The following is a 21,080-nucleotide window of genomic DNA, read 5'->3' as shown; positions in this document are numbered from 1 at the left end:
AGAAAACGCTTCAGGCCTGAGAGACTGAAGGAGTGAGGATGAAGCAGGGTTACACTGAAATGTGTTTTCTGTCTGGCTGCAGGTGGTGGAGGGGGAGACTCCTCTTCCTCTGGGCTCCACATGTCGCAGGAAGCGTCTTCATTCTGCAGGAGAGGAGGACGAGGGGGCCAGGAGGAGCTGTGCATCCCGACCGAATCCCGAAGGCTCGCTGTCGGCCAGCGAACTGAGCCGCTACAGCAGACCAGGGGAGGAGGAGGAGGAGGAGGAGGAGGAGGAGGAGGAGCTGCGGAGGCTGTGTCAACGCTGCCACATCATGGCATCACAGCTGAACAGACAAGCTGCAGCTCTGGCTGACAACACTGCTCTGAAGGTCAGGAACAACTTGACACTTTAAAATGTGAAACACCTGAGAGGTTTGTGTTTCAGTTTGGTCTGGTTTTATAGAAGAAGCTTATGAGGTATCAACAAGAAGTGAGCGAGAGAATCTGAGCACGATTGTTTGGTTTTATGGATTGTATAATGATCACAATGGTAGAATGTGATGATGTCCAGGAGAAATAAAATGTCCAAAGGTTGAATTGTGTGTACGTTGCCTCCTGTAGTGGAATCAGGAGGATTTTGTAGCCAGATTCACTTTCAAGAGGTAAAAATGGAGAGTCTTTGTATTAACCGGGTTACGGGTAACTGCAGTACTCTGTTTCTCTTTTTACACACTTTAAGGTCACCTGGCCTCGAATGTTCAATGAAACCTAGCTCAGAGCTCTGAGTTCCTCACATTCTTCCTGGCAACACGATGGAACTAAATCCTGTGTATGATACTAATATCGTTCATTTAAAAACATCGCATATACACACAGTTCTCACAACATAGACTCAAAGGTGCTGCTACATGTGAGCTTCACTGCTCAAAGTCTGATGTAGTGAACACGTATCTCAAAGTGTGTCAAGACATTCTTTAATACTAAACAGTCCTTCCTTTTATTTGATTTTGACAGGAAAGAAAGATGTTATGTCAAATGGAGAGTGGGCCTGGTTCTATTGTTACTAGAACCTTTGTGGTATTTCTCTAAACTCTTGGTCCAGTTCTAGTCAAGGGGTTGGTGAATGAGTTCAGACTGATATCATTGCTATCAGGGTGTTTTCTACTATCTGATCTAGAAGATGTTTTAGTTTATCACTAATTAATCAGACACAATGTTACTGACACTGAAGTCTGACCTATCATTAGAGACCAGGGTCCACAGAGACCAGGGTCCATAGAGACCAGGGTCCACAGAGACCACTGTCCATGGAGACCAGGGTCCATAGAGACCAGGGTCCATAGAGAGAAGGGTCCACAGAGACCAGGGTCCATAGAGACCAGGGTCATAGAGACCAGGGACCATAGAGACCAGGGTCCGTAGAGACCAGGGTCCATAGAGACCAGGGTCCATAGAGAGAAGGGTCCACAGAGACCAGGGTCCATAGAGACCAGGGTCATAGAGACCAGGGTCCATAGAGACCAGGGTCCGTAGAGACCAGGATCATAGAGCCCAGGGACCATAGAGACCAGGGTCATAGAGACCAGGATCATAGAGACTAGGGACCATAGAGAACAGGGTCATAGAGACCAGGATCATAGAGACTAGGGTCCATAGAGACCAGGGTCCATAGAGACAAGGGTCCATAGAGACCAGGGTCCACAGAGACCAGGGTCATAGAGACCACTGTCCATGGAGACCAGGGTCCATAGAGACCAGGGTCCATAGAGAGAAGGGTCCACAGAGACCAGGGTCCATAGAGACCAGGGTCATAGAGACCAGGGACCATAGAGACCAGGGTCATAGAGACTAGGGTCCGTAGAGACCAGGATCATAGAGCCCAGGGACCATAGAGACCAGGATCATAGAGACTCGGGACCATAGAGAACAGGGTCATAGAGACCAGGATCATAGAGACTCGGGACCATAGATACAGGGTCATAGAGACCAGGATCATAGAGACTAGGGTCCATAGAGACCAGGGTCATAGAGACTAGGGACCATAGAGAACAGGGTCATAGAGACCAGGACCATAGAGACCAGGATCATAGAGACTAGGGACCATAGAGAACAGGGTCATAGAGACTAGGGTCCATAGAGACCATGGTCCATAGAGAGCAGGGTCCATAGAGACTAGGGTCATAGAGACCAGGGTCCGTAGAGACCAGAGTCATAGAGACCAGGGTCCGTAGAGACCAGGGTCCGTAGAGACCAGGGTCCATAGAGACCAGGGTCCATAGAGAGAAGGGTCCACAGAGACCAGGGTCCATAGAGACCAGGGTCATAGAGACCAGGGTCCATAGAGACCAGGGTCCGTAGAGACCAGGATCATAGAGCCCAGGGACCATAGAGACCAGGGTCATAGAGACCAGGATCATAGAGACTAGGGACCATAGAGAACAGGGTCATAGAGACCAGGATCATAGAGACTAGGGTCCATAGAGACCAGGGTCCATAGAGACAAGGGTCCATAGAGACCAGGGTCCACAGAGACCAGGGTCATAGAGACCACTGTCCATGGAGACCAGGGTCCATAGAGACCAGGGTCCATAGAGAGAAGGGTCCACAGAGACCAGGGTCCATAGAGACCAGGGTCATAGAGACCAGGGACCATAGAGACCAGGGTCATAGAGACTAGGGTCCGTAGAGACCAGGATCATAGAGCCCAGGGACCATAGAGACCAGGATCATAGAGACTCGGGACCATAGAGAACAGGGTCATAGAGACCAGGATCATAGAGACTCGGGACCATAGATACAGGGTCATAGAGACCAGGATCATAGAGACTAGGGTCCATAGAGACCAGGGTCATAGAGACTAGGGACCATAGAGAACAGGGTCATAGAGACCAGGACCATAGAGACCAGGATCATAGAGACTAGGGACCATAGAGAACAGGGTCATAGAGACTAGGGTCCATAGAGACCATGGTCCATAGAGAGCAGGGTCCATAGAGACTAGGGTCATAGAGACCAGGGTCCGTAGAGACCAGAGTCATAGAGACCAGGGTCCGTAGAGACCAGGGTCCGTAGAGACCAGGGTCATAGAGACCAGGGTCCATAGAGACCTGATGGTTCTGGAGATAGTCCAGATTTATTTGTCTCTTTAGATGACTCAAGACAAGACTTCAAATGTCCTCAGATCCCTTCTCAAATGAAAGGAACCTTTAAAGTCAACACTTTCAATGACACCAGAGTTGAGAAATTAAACCTCTCAGAACAAAGATGGTTGTTGTTGTTGTTGTTGTTGTTGTTGCTCTGAGCTAATGAGCCTCAGAAACAAGCACAAGGACAAACATCTGCCCATTAGTAAAACTTCCCAGACAAAATCTTGTAGTGCGAGATTATCTTAAATGTAAACAGTCTTCACATAAAGACTCCTCAGTCTTCAGGTTGTCCTCATACACTTCATGTCACAGCTGTACAAGGTGTGAACCCAAATGCACGACTTGAAGGTGTTCAAATGCACTCAGTCTTTATATCTTGAGGGACAAAACTAAAAATCACTCTTCAAGACGCCAAAAACACTGAAGGAAAATCAATGACTAGAAAACACAAAAATTCTCTCTTCAAGGAAAAAATAACCAAATAGTCAAAAGTCACAGAAAATAATAGTGATGTTACGAGACGTGCCGAGGCTTCGAAGCGTGTGTCGAGAATGGAGGCGGGGTTTCCGCGAAGCGCGTATCGAGGCTTGCTTCATTTAGGGGAGGGGCCAAAAAAATGACGTCCGAAGCCTCGCTTCCCGGCTGTACCACGTGACTGATTCAGAAAGTGGTTCGGATTTTGCCGCGAGGTTTGACAGCACTATAAACCCCTCGGGGTTTTTGATAGAGTGTCAAGTTGCGGAGTTTGGATAGAGTTTATATAATTTGGAGATAGTTTGGAGAGTTTAAAAAGAGAGATATAGTTTGAAGATTTAGGAGAGTGAGGCGAGAAAAATAGGTAAGAGGATGGAGCCAGCTAGGAAGAGACATATTGAGTGCCCTCTTCCTAGTTCCACAAGCACTTTCACTTTCCTCTGCCTGTTTAAGCCCATGCCATTTGCCTAAAGTGACGGAAAAACACACAACCTGCCATATCATATCATACTACCATTTTGGGAAAAGTTACATATATTGTGTGTTTTATTCAAAAAATATCATACACCTGTGATAATTTAAGTAGAGAAATTATTTGGTCATACACTTTTTTGTAATTCATAGTCATTCCCAAGAGCCATTACAGATAGTGATGGCTCTCTGACACCCGAGGCTCCGACACATGCGCCGTAGCTCATGAAGCAATTGTACCGAACCACTGTGCCGAGGCGTGGTTCGTTCGAAGCAGCTGAGTGACGTCTGAAGCAGTTCAAGTGCTTCGGACGTCACTCGAAGCACTTGAACTGCTTCAGACGTCACTCAAGTGCTTCGGACGCTTCAGCAGCAAACGAATCACCTGAGGGGTTCGGTTTGTCATGTGAATCACTTGGCGGATCGAGTGTGTTCAGGGATTTCCCGGATACCCTATTTAGTGGTGCTCATTTGAATGTTTCTTTGCAGAGTAGGTTGGTTCGTTGCTGTAGTTGGAGTTAGTTGCGTATTTTGTGTAGATAGATCGTAATTAGAGATTCAGAGAGAAATAGATAAATTAGTTACATAGTTAGATAACACTGTACTGATAGATAGACATAGTTACATAGATAGTCCTAAATAGCGTTATGCCCATCACTAATTACAGACACAAAAAATCAATGCATCACACATTATGTGGTTATACACTTGGCCAGTAGGTGGTTTCATGTGCACATGAAGCTTCGAGAAATGAACCCTTTCTCGAACCAGTTGGCTCAAGTGGTTCGATGCCTCATGAGGCTTCATCTCGCCATCACTAGAAAATAACACAAAGAGGAGGAAAACTAAGAACTGGTCAGAACAAGACTTGAGCCAGAACTGGTTCCACTGCATAAGACAAGACGACCAAAGGACTAAAAGAGACACAGGCAATATATACACACTGGGGAAATGAGACACAGGTGGAAACAATCAGGACAGGAAGACAATCACAAAGGCGGGAAAACACAGGAAGGACAAGCTAACTGTAACACAGAAGGAAACGGTTAACAAAATAAAAGCAGAAATAACAGGAAACAGTTTAACACAAGGCAAACCCTGAGAAGCCTTACTTCCTCAGTACGACACTTTAGACATGTTTGATGTGAGCTGTGGTTTCTGGACAGTGAGTTTGTCTTAGCTGCTCTGTCTCCAGCTCAACCAGAACCCAACCACTGATTTTAGTTTGACTGATTTATGACGTTAACCTGAACCTTCAGAGAAGAACCAAAGGAATCTGAGAAGTGTCCTTCACTTTGTGTCCTGCTGTGATTCTGAGCGGAGGCCTCAGCTTGATACTGCAGACCTGAATGTGTTTGACGCTGAACTCCTCTGTCAGGTTTTTGTATCGGAGCATGAACATCAGAGCAGCTCACATCTCTGCCGGGGCGAGAGAGCTTCACTGTCCTCGGTGTTAAATCTCTGTTCAGTGATCTGACTTCACCGCCTCATTCGCTCTCGGCCTCTCGGTCGGTCGGTCGGTCAGTGAGTCGCTCTGCTGAACTCAAACATCAGAACATTTCTTCTCTTTTATGCTTTCATCAACAGTTTAATGTTTTAGGTTAAACTGGGCTCAGCAAAGACTCAAACATCTCAAAACACATTCTGCTCAAAAATACCAGGAGACCATTTCAAATGAGTGAGATGTTATCACATTATATTTGTCCATATAAAACAACTGGCCAAGTTAAAGTTGTTTAAATCCATCTTGAAGCTCTGACAGTAGCAACATGAACGCACTGAACACCTGGATCCATGAAATGAAACCTGGAAAACAAATAAAAAACATCAACTTTCTTTTATTCTGTAATCTAAACTTAACCTCAGCCTTAATGTTGTTTCTCCTTAGATGATTTATTGTCCTGAATGAAGCAGGAAGTAGTCGACATGGTAACCACTGGTCCAGGTCTCTCTGGTCCAGGAAGTGGTCTCCATGGTGACCACTGGTCCAGGTCTCTCTGGTCCAGGAAGTACTCTCCATGGTAACCACTGGTCCAGGTCTCTCTGGTCCAGGAAGTAGTCTCCACGGTGACCACTGGTCCAGGTTTCTCTGGTCCAGGAAGTAGTCTCCATGGTGACCACTGGTCCAGGTCTCTCTGGTCCAGGAAGTAGTCTCCATGGTGACCACTGGTCCAGGAAGTAGTCTCCATGGTGACCACTGGTCCAGGAAGTAGTCTCCACGGTGACCACTGGTCCAGGTTTCTGTGGTCCAGGAAGTAGTCTCCATGGTGACCACTGGTCCAGGTTTCTCTGGTCCAGGAAGTAATCTCCATGGTGACCACTGGTCCAGGTCTCTCTGGTCCAGGAAGTAGTCTCCATGGTGACCACTGGTCCAGGAAGTAGTCTCCATGGTGACCACTGGTCCAGGAAGTAGTCTCCATGGTGACCACTGGTCCAGGTGTCTCTGGTCCAGGAAGTAGTCTCCATGGTGACCACTGGTCCAGGAAGTAGTCTCCATGGTGACCACTGGTCCAGGAAGTAGTCTCCATGGTGACCACTGGTCCAGGAAGTAGTCTCCATGGTGACCACTGGTCCAGGTCTCTCAGGTCCAGGAAATCACTGACTAATGGAAACAACAGGTTGTTGTTGTCTCTTGTTTCATTTATTTAACTCTTCCATAACATTCTCAGTTTTTCCTCCTAATCATCTTATCTGACATCAAAGAACTGAATTTATGTCTCAGGAAGCAGAGAAAATGGATTCTGTTGGTTTGACACGACTCATTTCCAGAGTATCACACGTGTCCTGTTCAAAGACGTGAAAATATAACAGTCATAATGATTTAAACAAAGAGGCATTCAGAGTTTTAATTTCTTTGTGTCAAGTGTTCCAGTTCCAGAATGATCTGTCCTCCACATCAGAGTCAGGTGTTAGGGTCAGGTGTTAGGGTCAGGTGTTAGGGTCAGGTGTCAGGGTCAGGTGTCAGGATCAGGTGTTAGGGTCAGGTGTTAGGGTCAGGTGTCAGGGTCAGGTGTCAGGGTCAGGTGTTAGGGTCAGGTGTGAGGGTCAGGTGTTACGGTAAGAGTCAGGTGTCAGGGTCAGGTGTTAGGGTCAGGTGTCAGGGTCAGGTGTTAGGGTCAGGTGTCAGGATCAGGTGTTAGGGTCAGGTGTCAGGGTCAGGTGTCAGGGTCAGGTGTTAGGGTCAGGTGTGAGGGTCAGGTGTTACGGTAAGAGTCAGGTGTCAGGGTCAGGTGTTAGGGTCAGGTGTCAGGATCAGGTGTTAGGGTCAGGTGTTGGTCAATGACCCAGAACAAGATGGCAGCTTCTATTTGTTGTTTCGTGGCGTCGTCATTAAAGGTTGTGTGAGAATCCTTTTAGTACTGAACTGACTTTATTCTGCTCTCACGGTAAACTGAAGTGTGACTGGAAGGTTGTGGTGTGAATACTGAAGACGTCTTCCTCTTTCTGTTGTCGGTTCTCATTTGTCTTTGAGATGAGCTCAGTCTCTGATTAATCTGACGGCTACTTCTAATTAACAACACCATGTTGGAGGCATCAGTCACAGTTTATCAAGAGCAACAAGGATAGTTTGACTCTGGAGGACGCTCATCCTGGAACAGGGATGCATTCTGGGATATCTGGCTGTACCAAGTCCACACCGGTCACCTCTGAAAACACATCCAGGTATCTGGACTGTGAACAGAATTTAACGGTTCACTTGAAAACATTTGATGAACGTCCCGTCGTTGGTGTCACTGCTGCCATCTCAGTCCAGTGGAGACTTGAAAACCTGATGTTTGTCTCAGAACCAGAAGCTCTGACTCCTGTGTTCCAAGCGAATCACATTTTATCAACAGAATAAATAAAGTATCAGTGATATGTTGAAACTTCAGGAACCAGTTTTTCTAATTTTGGTTTTAGTTCAGGAAAGACCTGCGTCCATGTGTCATGTAGACACACACATTAAATAATCATTTATTGATCTCTGTCCTGAGGTCAGTTAGACCTGAACCCTGGAAGCTTCCATACACGCTGCTGTAATCTCTGCTGATGCATCAGTGAGCCAGAGATCGGTCCGACCGTCGTCTTTGCTCCACTGCAGCCGTCTCCTCGATGAACTCCTCGTTCCTTCATTGTCCCACGGCCTCAAACGTCCTCGCCCCGCTCTGCCACAACCAATCACCTTCAACATCTCAGGAGAGGACGAGCTGGACGAGTCCAGAGCTCAGAGTCAGTCCTCGCTACGCTAACGAGCATCAGACCAGTGGTGAGCAGCTCTGAGCCTGGAGGCTTTGAACACAACTCCATATGGACGAGAACGTGAATTAATGTCTAATTATCTGCATCAAACAGTTAATGAGGAGAGTTAAACATCCTTACATGAGAAGAAGAAGAAGAAGAAGGGGCACATCTGTCAATATGTTCAAAGAACATCAATCAATGTTTTTGTCATTGTTTAATGAACATTAATGAGAACTCACTGTAACTGAGAACAAAAGGTGCTTCAGTGACGTTCAGTAGATAATCCAACAGAAGAAGGAAAGGAATCAGAAATTAAAAGAGAATAAAACAGAGTTAGAAGGATCAACAATGAAGAGATGAACTGATGAAGAGACGGAGAGGAAGGAACCAGGTGGAACTTATGAACGAAAGAACCCAAGGAACTAACTGGAGACACGAAGGTTTAAAGGTTGGAGTCAGCTCAGAGTCTAAACTCCTTTATCTGACTCCAGTCAAACAGGATCTATTTCAGCCTGATGAAGTCTCCTCCTCCTCTTCCTCCTCCTCTTCCTCCTCTTCCTCCTTCTTCTTTCTTTTTTATATCAAGTCCCTGCTTCATGTCCTGACTCGTATTCTGACTCCAGGTCAGTTGCTGCAGCACAGACCTGGAAACTTTCCCTCAGTTTATTCTTCCCATTGATTTCCTCTCAGTCTGTTTTTAGCGGTGGGGCCGAGGGCCGGGCTGGGGGACAGGGGCCGGGGGCTGGGGGCCAGCGTGGGGCCGAGGGCCGGGGGCCAGCGTGGGGCCAGGGGCGGGGGCCAGCGTGGGGCCCCGGGGAGGGATTCACTGCACCGGTGAGCTTCAGGTTTAGACAGGAAACTGAACTCTGGCTGCAAACCGGTCCTGTCACATCTCAGGGGAGGGGCTCTGTTGCTACGGTGACGTCATGGCGATCAGTCAGCCTGAGGCGGCAGCACCAGCTCTGACCACTAGATGGCAGACACTCATCAGTTTCATTTCAGCTGCAGCAGAATAAAATGAGACAGGACTTCATTTATCATGTCTCTGTGAACACATGAACGTTCACTGAGCTTCACACTCGATGCTGATTGGACGATACTCTGAACACTGAGCTCATTGCCTCTGCTCTAGTTTAAAGTTTTCCAGCCCTCAGGGGCCTCGAGCTTGATCCTGATGCTGAGGCGTCCATGTTGGATCTCAGCGTCGTTCTCTCTCAGTCCTCAGGTTAAACTTGGCCTCGTCTTCAGTTTGCTGCTGAACTTGAGTCGTCTTCATCTTGGTCTGGTCTGAGGATGAAACCTGAGTGTGGTCTTCATCTTGGTCTGGTCTGAGGATGAAACCTGAGCGTGGTCTTCATCTTGGTCTGGTCTGAGGATGAAACCTGAGCGTCGTCTCCTCTCAGTGACCTTCTGAACCAGTGAAAGTCGTCTCTGCTGGTTTTTAAATGAGAGGAAATAAAGTTCTGCTGCCTGCAGGTTCCACGTCATGATTAATGAGCTCATCAGAGCTGACGGAGGAGCCATTAGCGTCCAGATGAATCAGAGCTGATTAATGTGAACGCTTGAAACCATGAACAAACACTCTGCACCAGCTTCTCTGCTGTGATGAGGAGGTCGGACCCAAACACAGACACCAGGAGGAAGAACTGTAATGAAACTTACAAAACCTGGAACAGAAAGCACTGCAGGGTGGACAGGATAATCCAAAAACTATAAACCCAAGAACTAGGAACCAGGAACCAGGGACCAGGAACCAGGAGGAGCAGAACAGGAAGAAACACAATGAAAACCAAACAGGGTCATAGAAAATAAAACTAAAACCTGATCTAGTGGACAGATAAAACCAGTTCACTTAGTCTAGTCTAAACCTCAGAGACGTTTTATTGACTGGGTCCTAAATCTTGACGGGGGTCTCAGTGGTGTGGTGGTCATCACTGATGCCTCCCAGCCAGAAGGTCCCTTCTCTCAGAAACCTTCCATCTTTAATCTCGTCTCAGATTTTTATTTTTTTGTTTGGAGGTTGATGGATGTTTCTGATGGGGGGGAGAGGGGGGGGGGTCTGCAGCCTCCCAGCTGGTGTGATGCTGTCCTGTGTGAATAGAGACATTTAAAGGACAGACGGCTGCTCTGAGCTCAGATTGTTGTTCAGACCCAGGATCAGTCTGCAGGACTCTGGTTCTGCAGGTAAACGGTGTTTCATCTCTTCTTTAAATTTAAAACGTCTCAAACATCATCAGTGTTTTTTTAGACTTGTCTTAGATTTCTCCAGGTCTCAGTCGTATCAGGACTTCACTTGTTGTTGTGTTGTTTTCTTCCATGAGCTTCACTTGGTTCTGTTTGGGTTTTCTTCTGTTTACTTCCTGTTTGAAAGGATCTTTGAGTCTTCTGCTTCCTCTGTTGGACCGTTCGCTCTCTCTGTGTCTTCGTTAGCTTCGCCTTTGTCCAGGATGTTGTCCTCAGCATCTCAGAGTTTCTCCTTGTTTCATGTTTCTTACTTTTCTGATCACGTGAATCATTTATGTGGATTAAGTGGTTATATAGAAGTTGGTTTTGGTTCCTGCTTTTCCTTTAATTTAAAGACTTGAGACTGAAAGTTAAAGGTTCAGCTGGAGCAGCAAAGACTCAGACGTTGGATAGAAATCTTATATCTGGGTCAAGGTCCTGTCTGCTGTGGGCTAATGCTAATGCTGATGCTAAGCCAGCTGCTGTGTTCCATGCAGAAGATGAAGCAGATGTGATGTGTCTCATGTTGGTTTAAGTTCCAGACGTTTTCATGGTTGACTTGGTCTCATAAACATCTTGTCTCATCTATTTCTCAGATGATGAACAGTTCCTCCAGCATCGTTCTGTCTCTAAGTTACAGCTGAACTTTAGGAAAGAATGACAGAGAGGAAGTAAACTAGAGCATGGCGCCTGGTGGTTGGTGGTCAGTGAATGCAACACGTCGCATATGAGCGTGAGCATTCAGTGTGAAGTTATCCCACGCCGACCTCCATTGAAGATCGCTGACTCGTGACGACAGGAGGTCATGTGCTGACTGTAAATCAGAGAGCAGTGACGGCTTTACTGCAGGAGGAGCAGCTGGTCGGTGACGGGTCAGGAAGGAAGCAGCTGCTGGATCAGAAAGAGTCTAAATGTTTTTAACGTGTCTGTCTTTGGTCTCAGGACCCAGCCTACGCCTCCTTCCTCTTCAATAAGCTCCAGCGCCTCCAGTGGCCTCGCCGCGGCCGCCATGCTTCTGTCGACGCTCGCTGCGACGTGTGCTCCGCCTCCTTCCAGCAGCTGAGGCGCCTCGCCCTGCGCCGGGCTCTGGGCTTCGGCCCGGAGATGACGCCTCGCCCCGCCACGCCCAGCGTCCCATCCGCCGCCTGCAGCCCCCCGGCCTCAGGAGGCGGCTGGGTGAAGCAGCAGAGATGGGTGTGTCAGGAGGAGGAGCAGCAGATTGGAGGCGGAGCTCCGTGGGGATGGGGCGGAGTGCAGAGCACCTACCTAGGCGGGGGCGGGGTCAAGGGGCTGGCCACGGTCACGCCCCTCCCCCTGAACGCACAGGACTACCTGGAGGGAGTGTGGAGGGTCTCCTGCTGTAGACCTGAACCCAGGCACAGTACGGTAAGATCTGATGATGATGATGATGAAGATGATGATGAAGATGATGATGATGATGATGACGATGATGATGATGGTGATGATGATGATGATGATGATGATGGTGATGATGATGATGATGATGGTGATGATGAAGATGAAGATGATGATGATGATGATGATGTTGATGATGATGATGATGATGATGATGATGAAGATGATGTTGATGTCTGAGTTTCTAAAGATGGACGGTAGGATGTCGCTCTGCTATGAGGATCAGATCAGATTATCTGCTAGTGTGAGATCTTCACAGACTCACAGATTAATGTTTGATGTCGAGGAAAACCAGTCCACAAGGACATGGAGCAGCTGATGGTGTTCCTAAGCAACCATGAACATTCTAACCGTCTAGGCTAACGTTAGCTAGCATGCTACTGTGGACAGAGATTAATTATCTCCTCTGGTTCTGAGTGAAGAACAGACACCAGAACGTTTTCTCATCTACACTCATTTAGAGTTCTGCTTTTTTCTCACTGTGAAGTCTTAAAAGCCAAAACATCAAACCCAGATATAATAAATTAACTTTAATTCAACATAAATAAATAAACTAAACCTCCTAAAACAGCTCATTCTCAACATTATTAACCACAAACACCAAACACCTGATTTAACGTCTGAACTTAAACCAGACCCTGAACCAAGGGGACCATAAAGGATCTGAAAACCAACCCATTGTTTGTCCTGTTGTAAATCAAAGCTGAGTATAAGACTGGAACTTAGTTAAACAGATAAAATAAATAAGTGTCAGCTGAGCGTATTCATAACGAGCTGCTGAGTGGCTGCTGATTTAGTCGTGTCCAGGTCTGACTAGTCTTGGCTCACGTTGGTGTTTTGGTTCAGGCCGCCGGCTCTCGTTGTAATCCTGTTAGCCAGCGACAAACAGCTGAATAATAATCCACCGTTAACCGTTAACCAGGTCACGAGTCCAGAGATGAAGAAACAGAGGAAGAGAAGAACGACCAGATTCTCCACATCACACTGAACCCACTCCTGTGGTCATTAGCGTAGCAGGATTAGCCGTTAGCCACACACAGACATATGTGATTGATCAGAATGGGACGTTTGGACACTAATGATCAGAGTTAATTATAAACAGAGCTTCCTCCTCCTGATGAGCCAGTAGACCTCCTCTAGAACCAGAACTAGAACCAGAACCAGGAGGATCTATCCTGATTTATTTCAGGAAGTTAATGAACAACATGGATTCACTGAGGACGAACTAAAGTAAAACATCTCCCACTGATGTCCCACTGCTTTAACCCTGAGTCCCTCTCTGGTCCTAAATGTCCTAGAGTCTCCTATAGCTTCCTAAAGTCTGTCCTTGTCTTCCTTGTCTTCTCCTAGAGTTGGTCTCCTGTGTCTTCCTAAAGTCTGTCCTTGTCTTCCTTGTCTTCTCCTAGAGTTGGTCTCCTGTAGCTTCCTAAAGTCTGTCCTTGTCTTCCTTGTCTTCTCCTAGAGTTGGTCTCCTGTAGCTTCCTAAAGTCTGTCCTTGTCTTCCTTGTCTTCTCCTAGAGTTGGTCTCCTGTAGCTTCCTAAAGTCTGTCCTTGTCTTCCTTGTCTTCTCCTAGAGTTGGTCTCCTGTGTCTTCCTAAAGTCTGTCCTTGTCTTCCTTGTCGTCTCCTAGAGTTGGTCTCCTGTGTCTTCCTAAAGTCTGTCCTTGTCTTCCTTGTCTTCTCCTAGAGTTGGTCTCCTGTGTCTTCCTAAAGTCTGTCCTTGTCTTCCTTGTCTTCTCCTAGAGTTGGTCTCCTGTGTCTTCCTAAAGTCTGTCCTTGTCTTCCTTGTCTTCTCCTAGAGTTGGTCTCCTGTAGTTTCCTAAAGTCTGTCCTTGTCTTCCTTGTCTTCTCCTAGAGTTGGTCTCCTGTGTCTTCCTAAAGTCTGTCCTTGTCTTCCTTGTCTTCTCCTAGAGTTGGTCTCCTGTGTCTTCCTAAAGTCTGTCCTTGTCTTCCTTGTCTTCTCCTAGAGTTGGTCTCCTGTAGCTTCCTAAAGTCTGTCCTTGTCTTCCTTGTCTTCTCCTAGAGTTGGTCTCCTGTGTCTTCCTAAAGTCTGTCCTTGTCTTCCTTGTCTTCTCCTAGAGTTGGTCTCCTGTGTCTTCCTAAAGTCTGTCCTTGTCTTCCTTGTCTTCTCCTAGAGTTGGTCTCCTGTAGCTTCCTAAAGTCTGTCCTTGTCTTCCTTGTCTTCTCCTAGAGTAGGTCTCCTGTGTCTTCCTAAAGTCTGTCCTTGTCTTCCTTGTCTTCTCCTAGAGTTGGTCTCCTGTAGCTTCCTGAAGTCTGTCCTTGTCTTCCTTGTCTTCTCCTAGAGTTGGTCTCCTGTGTCTTCCTAAAGTCTGTCCTTGTCTTCCTTGTCTTCTCCTAGAGTTGGTCTCCTGTAGCTTCCTAAAGTCTGTCCTTGTCTTCCTTGTCTTCTCCTAGAGTTGGTCTCCTGTGTCTTCCTAAAGTCTGTCCTTGTCTTCCTTGTCTTCTCCTAGAGTTGGTCTCCTGTGTCTTCCTAAAGTCTGTCCTTGTCTTCCTTGTCTTCTCCTAGAGTTGGTCTCCTGTAGCTTCCTAAAGTCTGTCCTTGTCTTCCTTGTCTTCTCCTAGAGTAGGTCTCCTGTGTCTTCCTAAAGTCTGTCCTTGTCTTCCTTGTCTTCTCCTAGAGTAGGTCTCCTGTAGCTTCCTGAAGTCTGTCCTTGTCTTCCTTGTCTTCTCCTAGAGTTGGTCTCCTGTGTCTTCCTAAAGTCTGTCCTTGTCTTCCTTGTCTTCTCCTAGAGTTGGTCTCCTGTAGCTTCCTAAAGTCTGTCCTTGTCTTCCTTGTCTTCTCCTAGAGTTGGTCTCCTGTAGCTTCCTAAAGTCTGTCCTTGTCTTCCTTGTCTTCTCCTAGAGTAGGTCTCCTGTGTCTTCCTAAAGTCTGTCCTTGTCTTCCTTGTCTTCTCCTAGAGTTGGTCTCCTGTAGCTTCCTGAAGTCTGTCCTTGTCTTCCTTGTCTTCTCCTAGAGTTGGTCTCCTGTGTCTTCCTGAAGTCTGTCCTTGTCTTCCTTGTCTTCTCCTAGAGTTGGTCTCCTGTGTCTTCCTAAAGTCTGTCCTTGTCTTCCTTGTCTTCTCCTAGAGTTGGTCTCCTGTAGCTTCCTAAAGTCTGTCCTTGTCTTCCTTGTCTTCTCCTAGAGTGGACTGGATTCAGTCCAATAAATCTTTCAGTCAAAGTTAATGTAGTGTGGAGAGGGTAGCTGGTACCTTGTGTTCTCTACTCCAGAAATGTTCTGGTCATCCAACGCTGCCATAAACTCCCTAACCCTCTCTGGAAGACGTTTCTCCTTGCCTAAACCTAGCCTATGCTAAGCTAAGGTTAAAACACATTAACATAGAGGTTGTCATCATCAGTAAAAACCTGGTTCTCTGTCTCGTCTCTCAGGATTTGACATCAGACAAAGGACATGTGACCGTGAAGACTCTGGATGTTAAACCAATGTCCCACAGCATCGCCACCCAAACCAGCCAGCCACCGTCTGCTGCAGCCGCCTTCTTCCTCAGGTCAGTGAAGGCATCACGGCTGTAACGCCTCCTTCAACAACCTGCTGGTGTTCAGGAGTCAACGAATGGTTTCTGAAACATGTGGAGCTTCTCTCCTTCTACGGTTTGTTCTGTGAAAGTTTAGAAAGTTGTTTCAACCCAACTTGAGTCCAAACGGTCAAAAATAGAAAATGTTGCTGCTGTAAAACGTCACCGGTTCTCCCTCAGGCATCAATAACAAGTTCTTTACAACTTTATCCCACACCTCCTGATCCAGACGCAGCTCGTCTCTGTCAGATTTCCAGCGTGGAGCTGTCAGAGCTGGTCTTCAGGCTTCTGACCTGGATTTACTGATACGAGGCATGGAGTTGTCTGATAAACAGAGGATGAAACAGAGAGGAAGACAATGAAGCGTCCTGTCAGACTGAATCATGACGACAGACTCATTTATTTTATTCAGTCTTTATTTAACCAGGTTTGACCCACTGAGATCAAAGACCTGGTTCAGACAAGACCTGGTCCTTACAAGACCTGGTCCATACAAGACCTGGTCCAGACAACCCAGTGGAAACCTAAACCTGGATAAGTTGATTGTACGTAAACCATTTATGTCAAGTGATCCTCAAATGGTTTAAGTAACTGACAGTAGAGAAAATGAATGTGTTCAAGTCAACTTAAATGTCCAATAGTCAGAATTTAACATTTTTAAGTTATAAAAACTTAAATGGTTTAAATAATAGAAAAAAGTAGGGTTAGTCAGAACATAAGTCAAATACACTTCAACACAATCCTAGTTTTATTATAAATATGAATATATTACATTTTAAAATAATATATTTGGGATAAGACAATTCCAGTTAAATTCTTCTTTTATTAATGACACACAAAGCAGTACATTTATTTTATTTTATTTAGACACTCAACAAAGCAGCAAATGTTTTAATGATGTTGTGTGAAATACCAAAATAACAGTCAGACCTTGTTTTGATAAAGTCAACATGTGTTGCTGCAGACGTTGCCTCACAGGATCTTTCTATGAAACAGCAAACAGAAACGACTTCCTTCCAAATACAATCACAGCACAGTTGTTACTGTGAACAGTTTCAAGCATGAAAAACCAACACTGATCATGTGCAAAAGGAACAACTGCTGCTTTGTTTACCACACAACAGAGCAGGCATTAAGAACAAGTCTGCAGGGAGGACAAGAGGACGACTTTCTAACATGTGTCCTCTGTAGAATTACTTCAATAAAACAACACCAGACACATGAAGCACAAGAAGCATCACATGCAAAAAGAATATCTGCTCCACTGACTGCAACGTGTTTGTGCAATAATCCAGACATCTAATGGCTGCTGGGTCATGGTTTGCAGGTAGTGGGGTAGGGGACAGAGCAGGACAGAGGAGGACAGAGCAGGACAGAGCAGGCCAGAGCAGGACAGAGTGGGACAGAGGAGGACAGAGCAGGCTGAGGCAGGACAGAGCAGGACAGAGTGGGACAGAGCAGGACAGAGCTGGACAGAGCAGGCTGAGGCAGGACAGAGCAGGACAGAGCGGGACAGAACAGGACAGAGCAGGACAGAGCAGGCTGAGGCAGGACAGAGCAGGACAGAGCGGGACAGAGCAGGACAGAGCAGGACAGAGCAGGCTGAGGCAGGAGTTGGCACAAAACGTATTTAACTAAAAAACAAGACAAAACAGAAGGCGCTGCAGAGATGGCAGGTAATCCAAACATGAATAGAAAGACAACACTAGGAGACATGAACACAAGAAGGTGACAAGTACAACACAACACAGAACAAAGGGAAAGGCAGGGCTATATATACACACAAGTGGGATGACGAGACACAGGTGAGACTAATCAGGGCGGAGCCACGAGGAGAAACCAATGAAAGAACCAAAAAAGGGGAAAACACAGGAAGTAACACTAACCAGGAAACCAAAGAAGAACTTAACAAAATAAAACTAAATACAGAACCATGACAGCTGGCTCAGTGCTCTGCAAAGAGATAGAACACACACTTAAATGTAGAACAAACAAATATATCAGTTTATTTGTTCATATAGAGAAGAACTATCCAACCTGTCTTTCCATCAAGCGTTGAACCATCAAGAACACCAATGAACTCTTCTTTGAGACCTTGTAAAACCCAAGCTACACCTGAAAAATATGAAATGAGCTGAGTTTTGCTTGTTGTCTTGAGAACTTCACAGATGAGGAGAGCATTCAGGTTCAAATCCGCATAACAAACAGTGAAACTTCATTGAGAGTCTACAGTTTGTGGTTGATCCACATGTTGGTGTGAAAGTGGGATAAATGTCTATGGAGACATATAGATTCCTGATGTAAACAAGGAAAGGGCTCAGTTCTTACATAAGTCCCATGTTTTAGCCAATGTTTAAAAAGCTGTCCTCTCTACTCACAGATGACAGTACATGCATGTCCAAGGTGTTTCAATATGGCTTTAAACAGAAACAGTAGAGGCTAATGAGGCTAATGTCAAAAGTGGGCGTTTACACTACTGATGCAAAACTGTGTGTAATAGAGAGAGCTACTCAAAAATGTCAATGCTGCAGTTGTCCAACGCTCAAAATTTACCAAAGTCAACCTCAAATCTACACACAAACAAATGTACACGTTTCAAACTAGAAACGTATTTACTCAAACTGTTTGCGTAGAATGAACGTTCAGTTTATATCTTAGGAACCACTGAGAGTTTACTGACCTGATATTAAAACCAGATAATGACCAAATGGAATCCACTGTTCTGTTGTCAGTCAGAGATGAAATCCAGTCCAGATCAGTTCTGGTCACATTCTCCTTGGATCAACACAGGAAACACTGGTCTGAACAAATCTGGGCGATGTACACATTTCCTGGTTCTACTGGCAGGTGTCATTTAGGTTAGTTCAAGTAATATGTTCCTCATTTTAGAACTTGTTTTTGTTTTTGTGTGTGTGAACCGAACACCAGGTTTGGAGAGCCAGGGTATGAGAGCAGGAGGAGGTCTGGGTGGATGGAGGACGTAGAAAGTCCAGGACTGAGAGTCTGTGGTTAATTCAGAAGAGATGATGGTTGGCTGTAAATAACCATTGAGTTTATCTCCTGTCGTCAGACGGTGAGTCAGGCGCCTGGTTGGTCTCAGGATCAAACAGAAACAAACCTGTGGAGGAAACTCTTCAGTGAAACCAGGAAAACTCTGATTATCACAAAGCTGCAGCTGAGCGTCGTTCAAACACCTGAGACTCCACTGAAGAACTTCAGACGAGTCTCAGGATCGACAGCGTTTCGCTTCAAAGACTTCCCAGCATGCACCTGCTGGAGGACGGCGAAGGCTTTTATCTGCTTGATTACCCTCCAGCTTCCTCTGACTGCTCTCACTGTTCATATGAATCAGTCAGTGACGTCACACTAAAAACCACAACATGCACCTAGAATTTATCTTAGGGCGGTAGACATGTTAGAGACGCTGTGGAAAGAAAGAAGAATGTGAAGTGTTGGTGTGTTATGAACTGAGCAGCTGAGACGTTGATGAGAGGAATGAAAACTGGAAAAATATCCCTTCAAGTTTCATTTAAAACAGATTTTAAAGGTGTGATAAATTTATGAGAATCGTGTGATTAATCATGATTAAATCTTTTATAATAATAATAAAGAAAAACAGACGGTTGTGTATCTTCAACGGCTGTAAAAAGGTTTGGAGTTCCTCAGGGATCAAGGCTGGGTCCTGGTTTCTTTTTATTTTCCTGTTTCATTGAACAAATGATTCATCACTGAGCGTTCCTGTAACTGCCGGCACTAAAGTGGACCGGTTCAGGCCCACAGGCCGTATGTTTGACACCCAGGGTGTCAAACATACGGCACCGCAGATTAATTTTATAATCTATCTATAAATCAAGAAGCGTCTGTGTGTCTGTCTGTCTGTCTGTCTGTGGCACGCATATCTCGCGAACCGTTGGCCCGATTGATTTGAAACTGGGCAGGTGTCTCGCTACGGGCACGAAGATGTGCACTGCTAAGTTTGACGTTGTTTGGATAAGAAATGTAAAATATATCGGTAAAATAGGTTTTCTCCGCTCTAATATTTCCACTACTCCGGTTGCCATGGCATCAAAAACAGCCACTTTCAGAAATTCACCAAAAACGGAGAGGAAGAGGCGGAGCATGTGCACAAATCTTGAGTACTGTTTACAAATCGGCTTTAGAAGAAACCAAACTCAAGGAGAAATGATATTTTGCCCTGGTAACCCTAATAGGCTCAATATCTTCTCCGGCAGGAAAACTAGCATGTAGTCCGCCATCTATCTATAAATCAAGAAGCGTCTGTGTGTGTGTGTGTGTGTGTCTGTGGCACGCATATCTCGCGAACCGTTGGCCCGATTGATTTGAAACTGGGCAGGTGTCTCGCTACGGGCACGAAGATGTGCACTGCTAAGTTTGACATTGTTTGGATAAGAAATGTAAAATATATCGGTAAAATAGGTTTTCTCCGCTCTGATATTTCCACTAATCCTCATACACAGCACCTGTAGGCTCCCACTGTAGGAATACATACTTTCGACGGGCACTGCACTAGTCTTTTAAATTTAAAATACTCATGATATAGATGTGGAATCACAGCAATGGCAGTATTTACAAGAACCTGGACCGTTCTTCTCGTTCTTTGAGACTAAACTATTTATATTTACACTTTAATAATGTGACTGGAATATTTAACTTGTGACTAATCAGTAGAACCGTTCTTATTTTAAACTCTCCTCCTCCTCCTCCTCCTCCTCCTCCTCTTCTATATAATATATATCAGATATACATCAACGTGATCGTATTGTGTTCTGTTCTCTAACATGTTGTGGTGCAGCAGTAGCTCTCTCATCAGTGGAGAAATGGTATTTAATGAACGTATTGTAGATGATGTGACGTGATGTGATGTGATGTGTCAGATCATTCCACTTTAACGTTTTCATCGCCTCAGTTTAACGGTGGGACGTCCTCTGTACTCTCTGAACCATGAACACCAGGCTGGTGGCTCCGTCTCTGATAATTAGAAGAGAAGGTCTGCAGCCTCCAGACGGAGACAAGGTGACACCAGCAGCCGTCTCAGTTTAGACTGAACTCTGCAGCCTCCAGACATGAGGAGGTTCATCCAGGTCCTGGTTTATCTGAGACCTCTGGACTCCTCCAAGTCTCTAAATGACGGTGGAGTTCAGGTTTTTAACTTCTCATTGTAACTCGTCTGGATGAAGGACTCCAGCTGATATTAGATCCAGGGTCCAGTTCCTCTGAGTGGATTTCTGGCTTTTGTCCCGAGCTCATCGATCGAAGCGTCTGCAGCGATGCACCAAAACACCAGCTGACATCAGTGAAGGCTCTGACCACGATTAATCAGAAGATTCACACTGTTAACGTAAATGAATCACATGGTTTTAAATCAGCTGAAATGAACCTGGAAGCTGGTTCAGTCTGTGCAGGTCGTATCTCTGCCCTCTGCAGGATGAAGTGATTCAGATTCTGCTGCTTCCATCACTTCCTCATTTCCCAGACTAGACCAGGTCATCAGCAAACATTCAACATTCATTTATTGTTTCTTCATTTGAGTCTCCAGATTTGACTTTCAGTTCATTTAGATTCATAACCTGCATCATTGTTTAGTTTGAAACA

The 21,080-nt window shown here is 45.8% G+C and overlaps 1 protein-coding gene across 1 annotated transcript in view; it reads left to right on the top strand.

Annotated features, from left to right (window-relative positions):
* Nucleotides 1–21,080, top strand: part of LOC311509729 (kinesin-like protein KIF26A) — a 39,590-nt gene that overhangs the window by 2,154 nt on the left and 16,356 nt on the right. The window contains exons 2-4 of the mRNA XM_084575152.1: nucleotides 83–370; nucleotides 11,459–11,902; nucleotides 15,322–15,440. Of these exons, the coding sequence (XP_084431278.1) occupies nucleotides 83–370; nucleotides 11,459–11,902; nucleotides 15,322–15,440 (851 nt within the window). The remainder of the gene's footprint in view (nucleotides 1–82; nucleotides 371–11,458; nucleotides 11,903–15,321; nucleotides 15,441–21,080) is intronic.

Source organism: Chelon labrosus (genome assembly GCF_963514085.1).
Source record: "Chelon labrosus genome assembly, contig: SCAFFOLD_133, whole genome shotgun sequence".
Taxonomy (NCBI): domain Eukaryota; kingdom Metazoa; phylum Chordata; class Actinopteri; order Mugiliformes; family Mugilidae; genus Chelon; species Chelon labrosus.
Note: the sequence above shows the minus strand (reverse complement) of the source record. Positions and strands in the feature narration are given on the sequence as shown.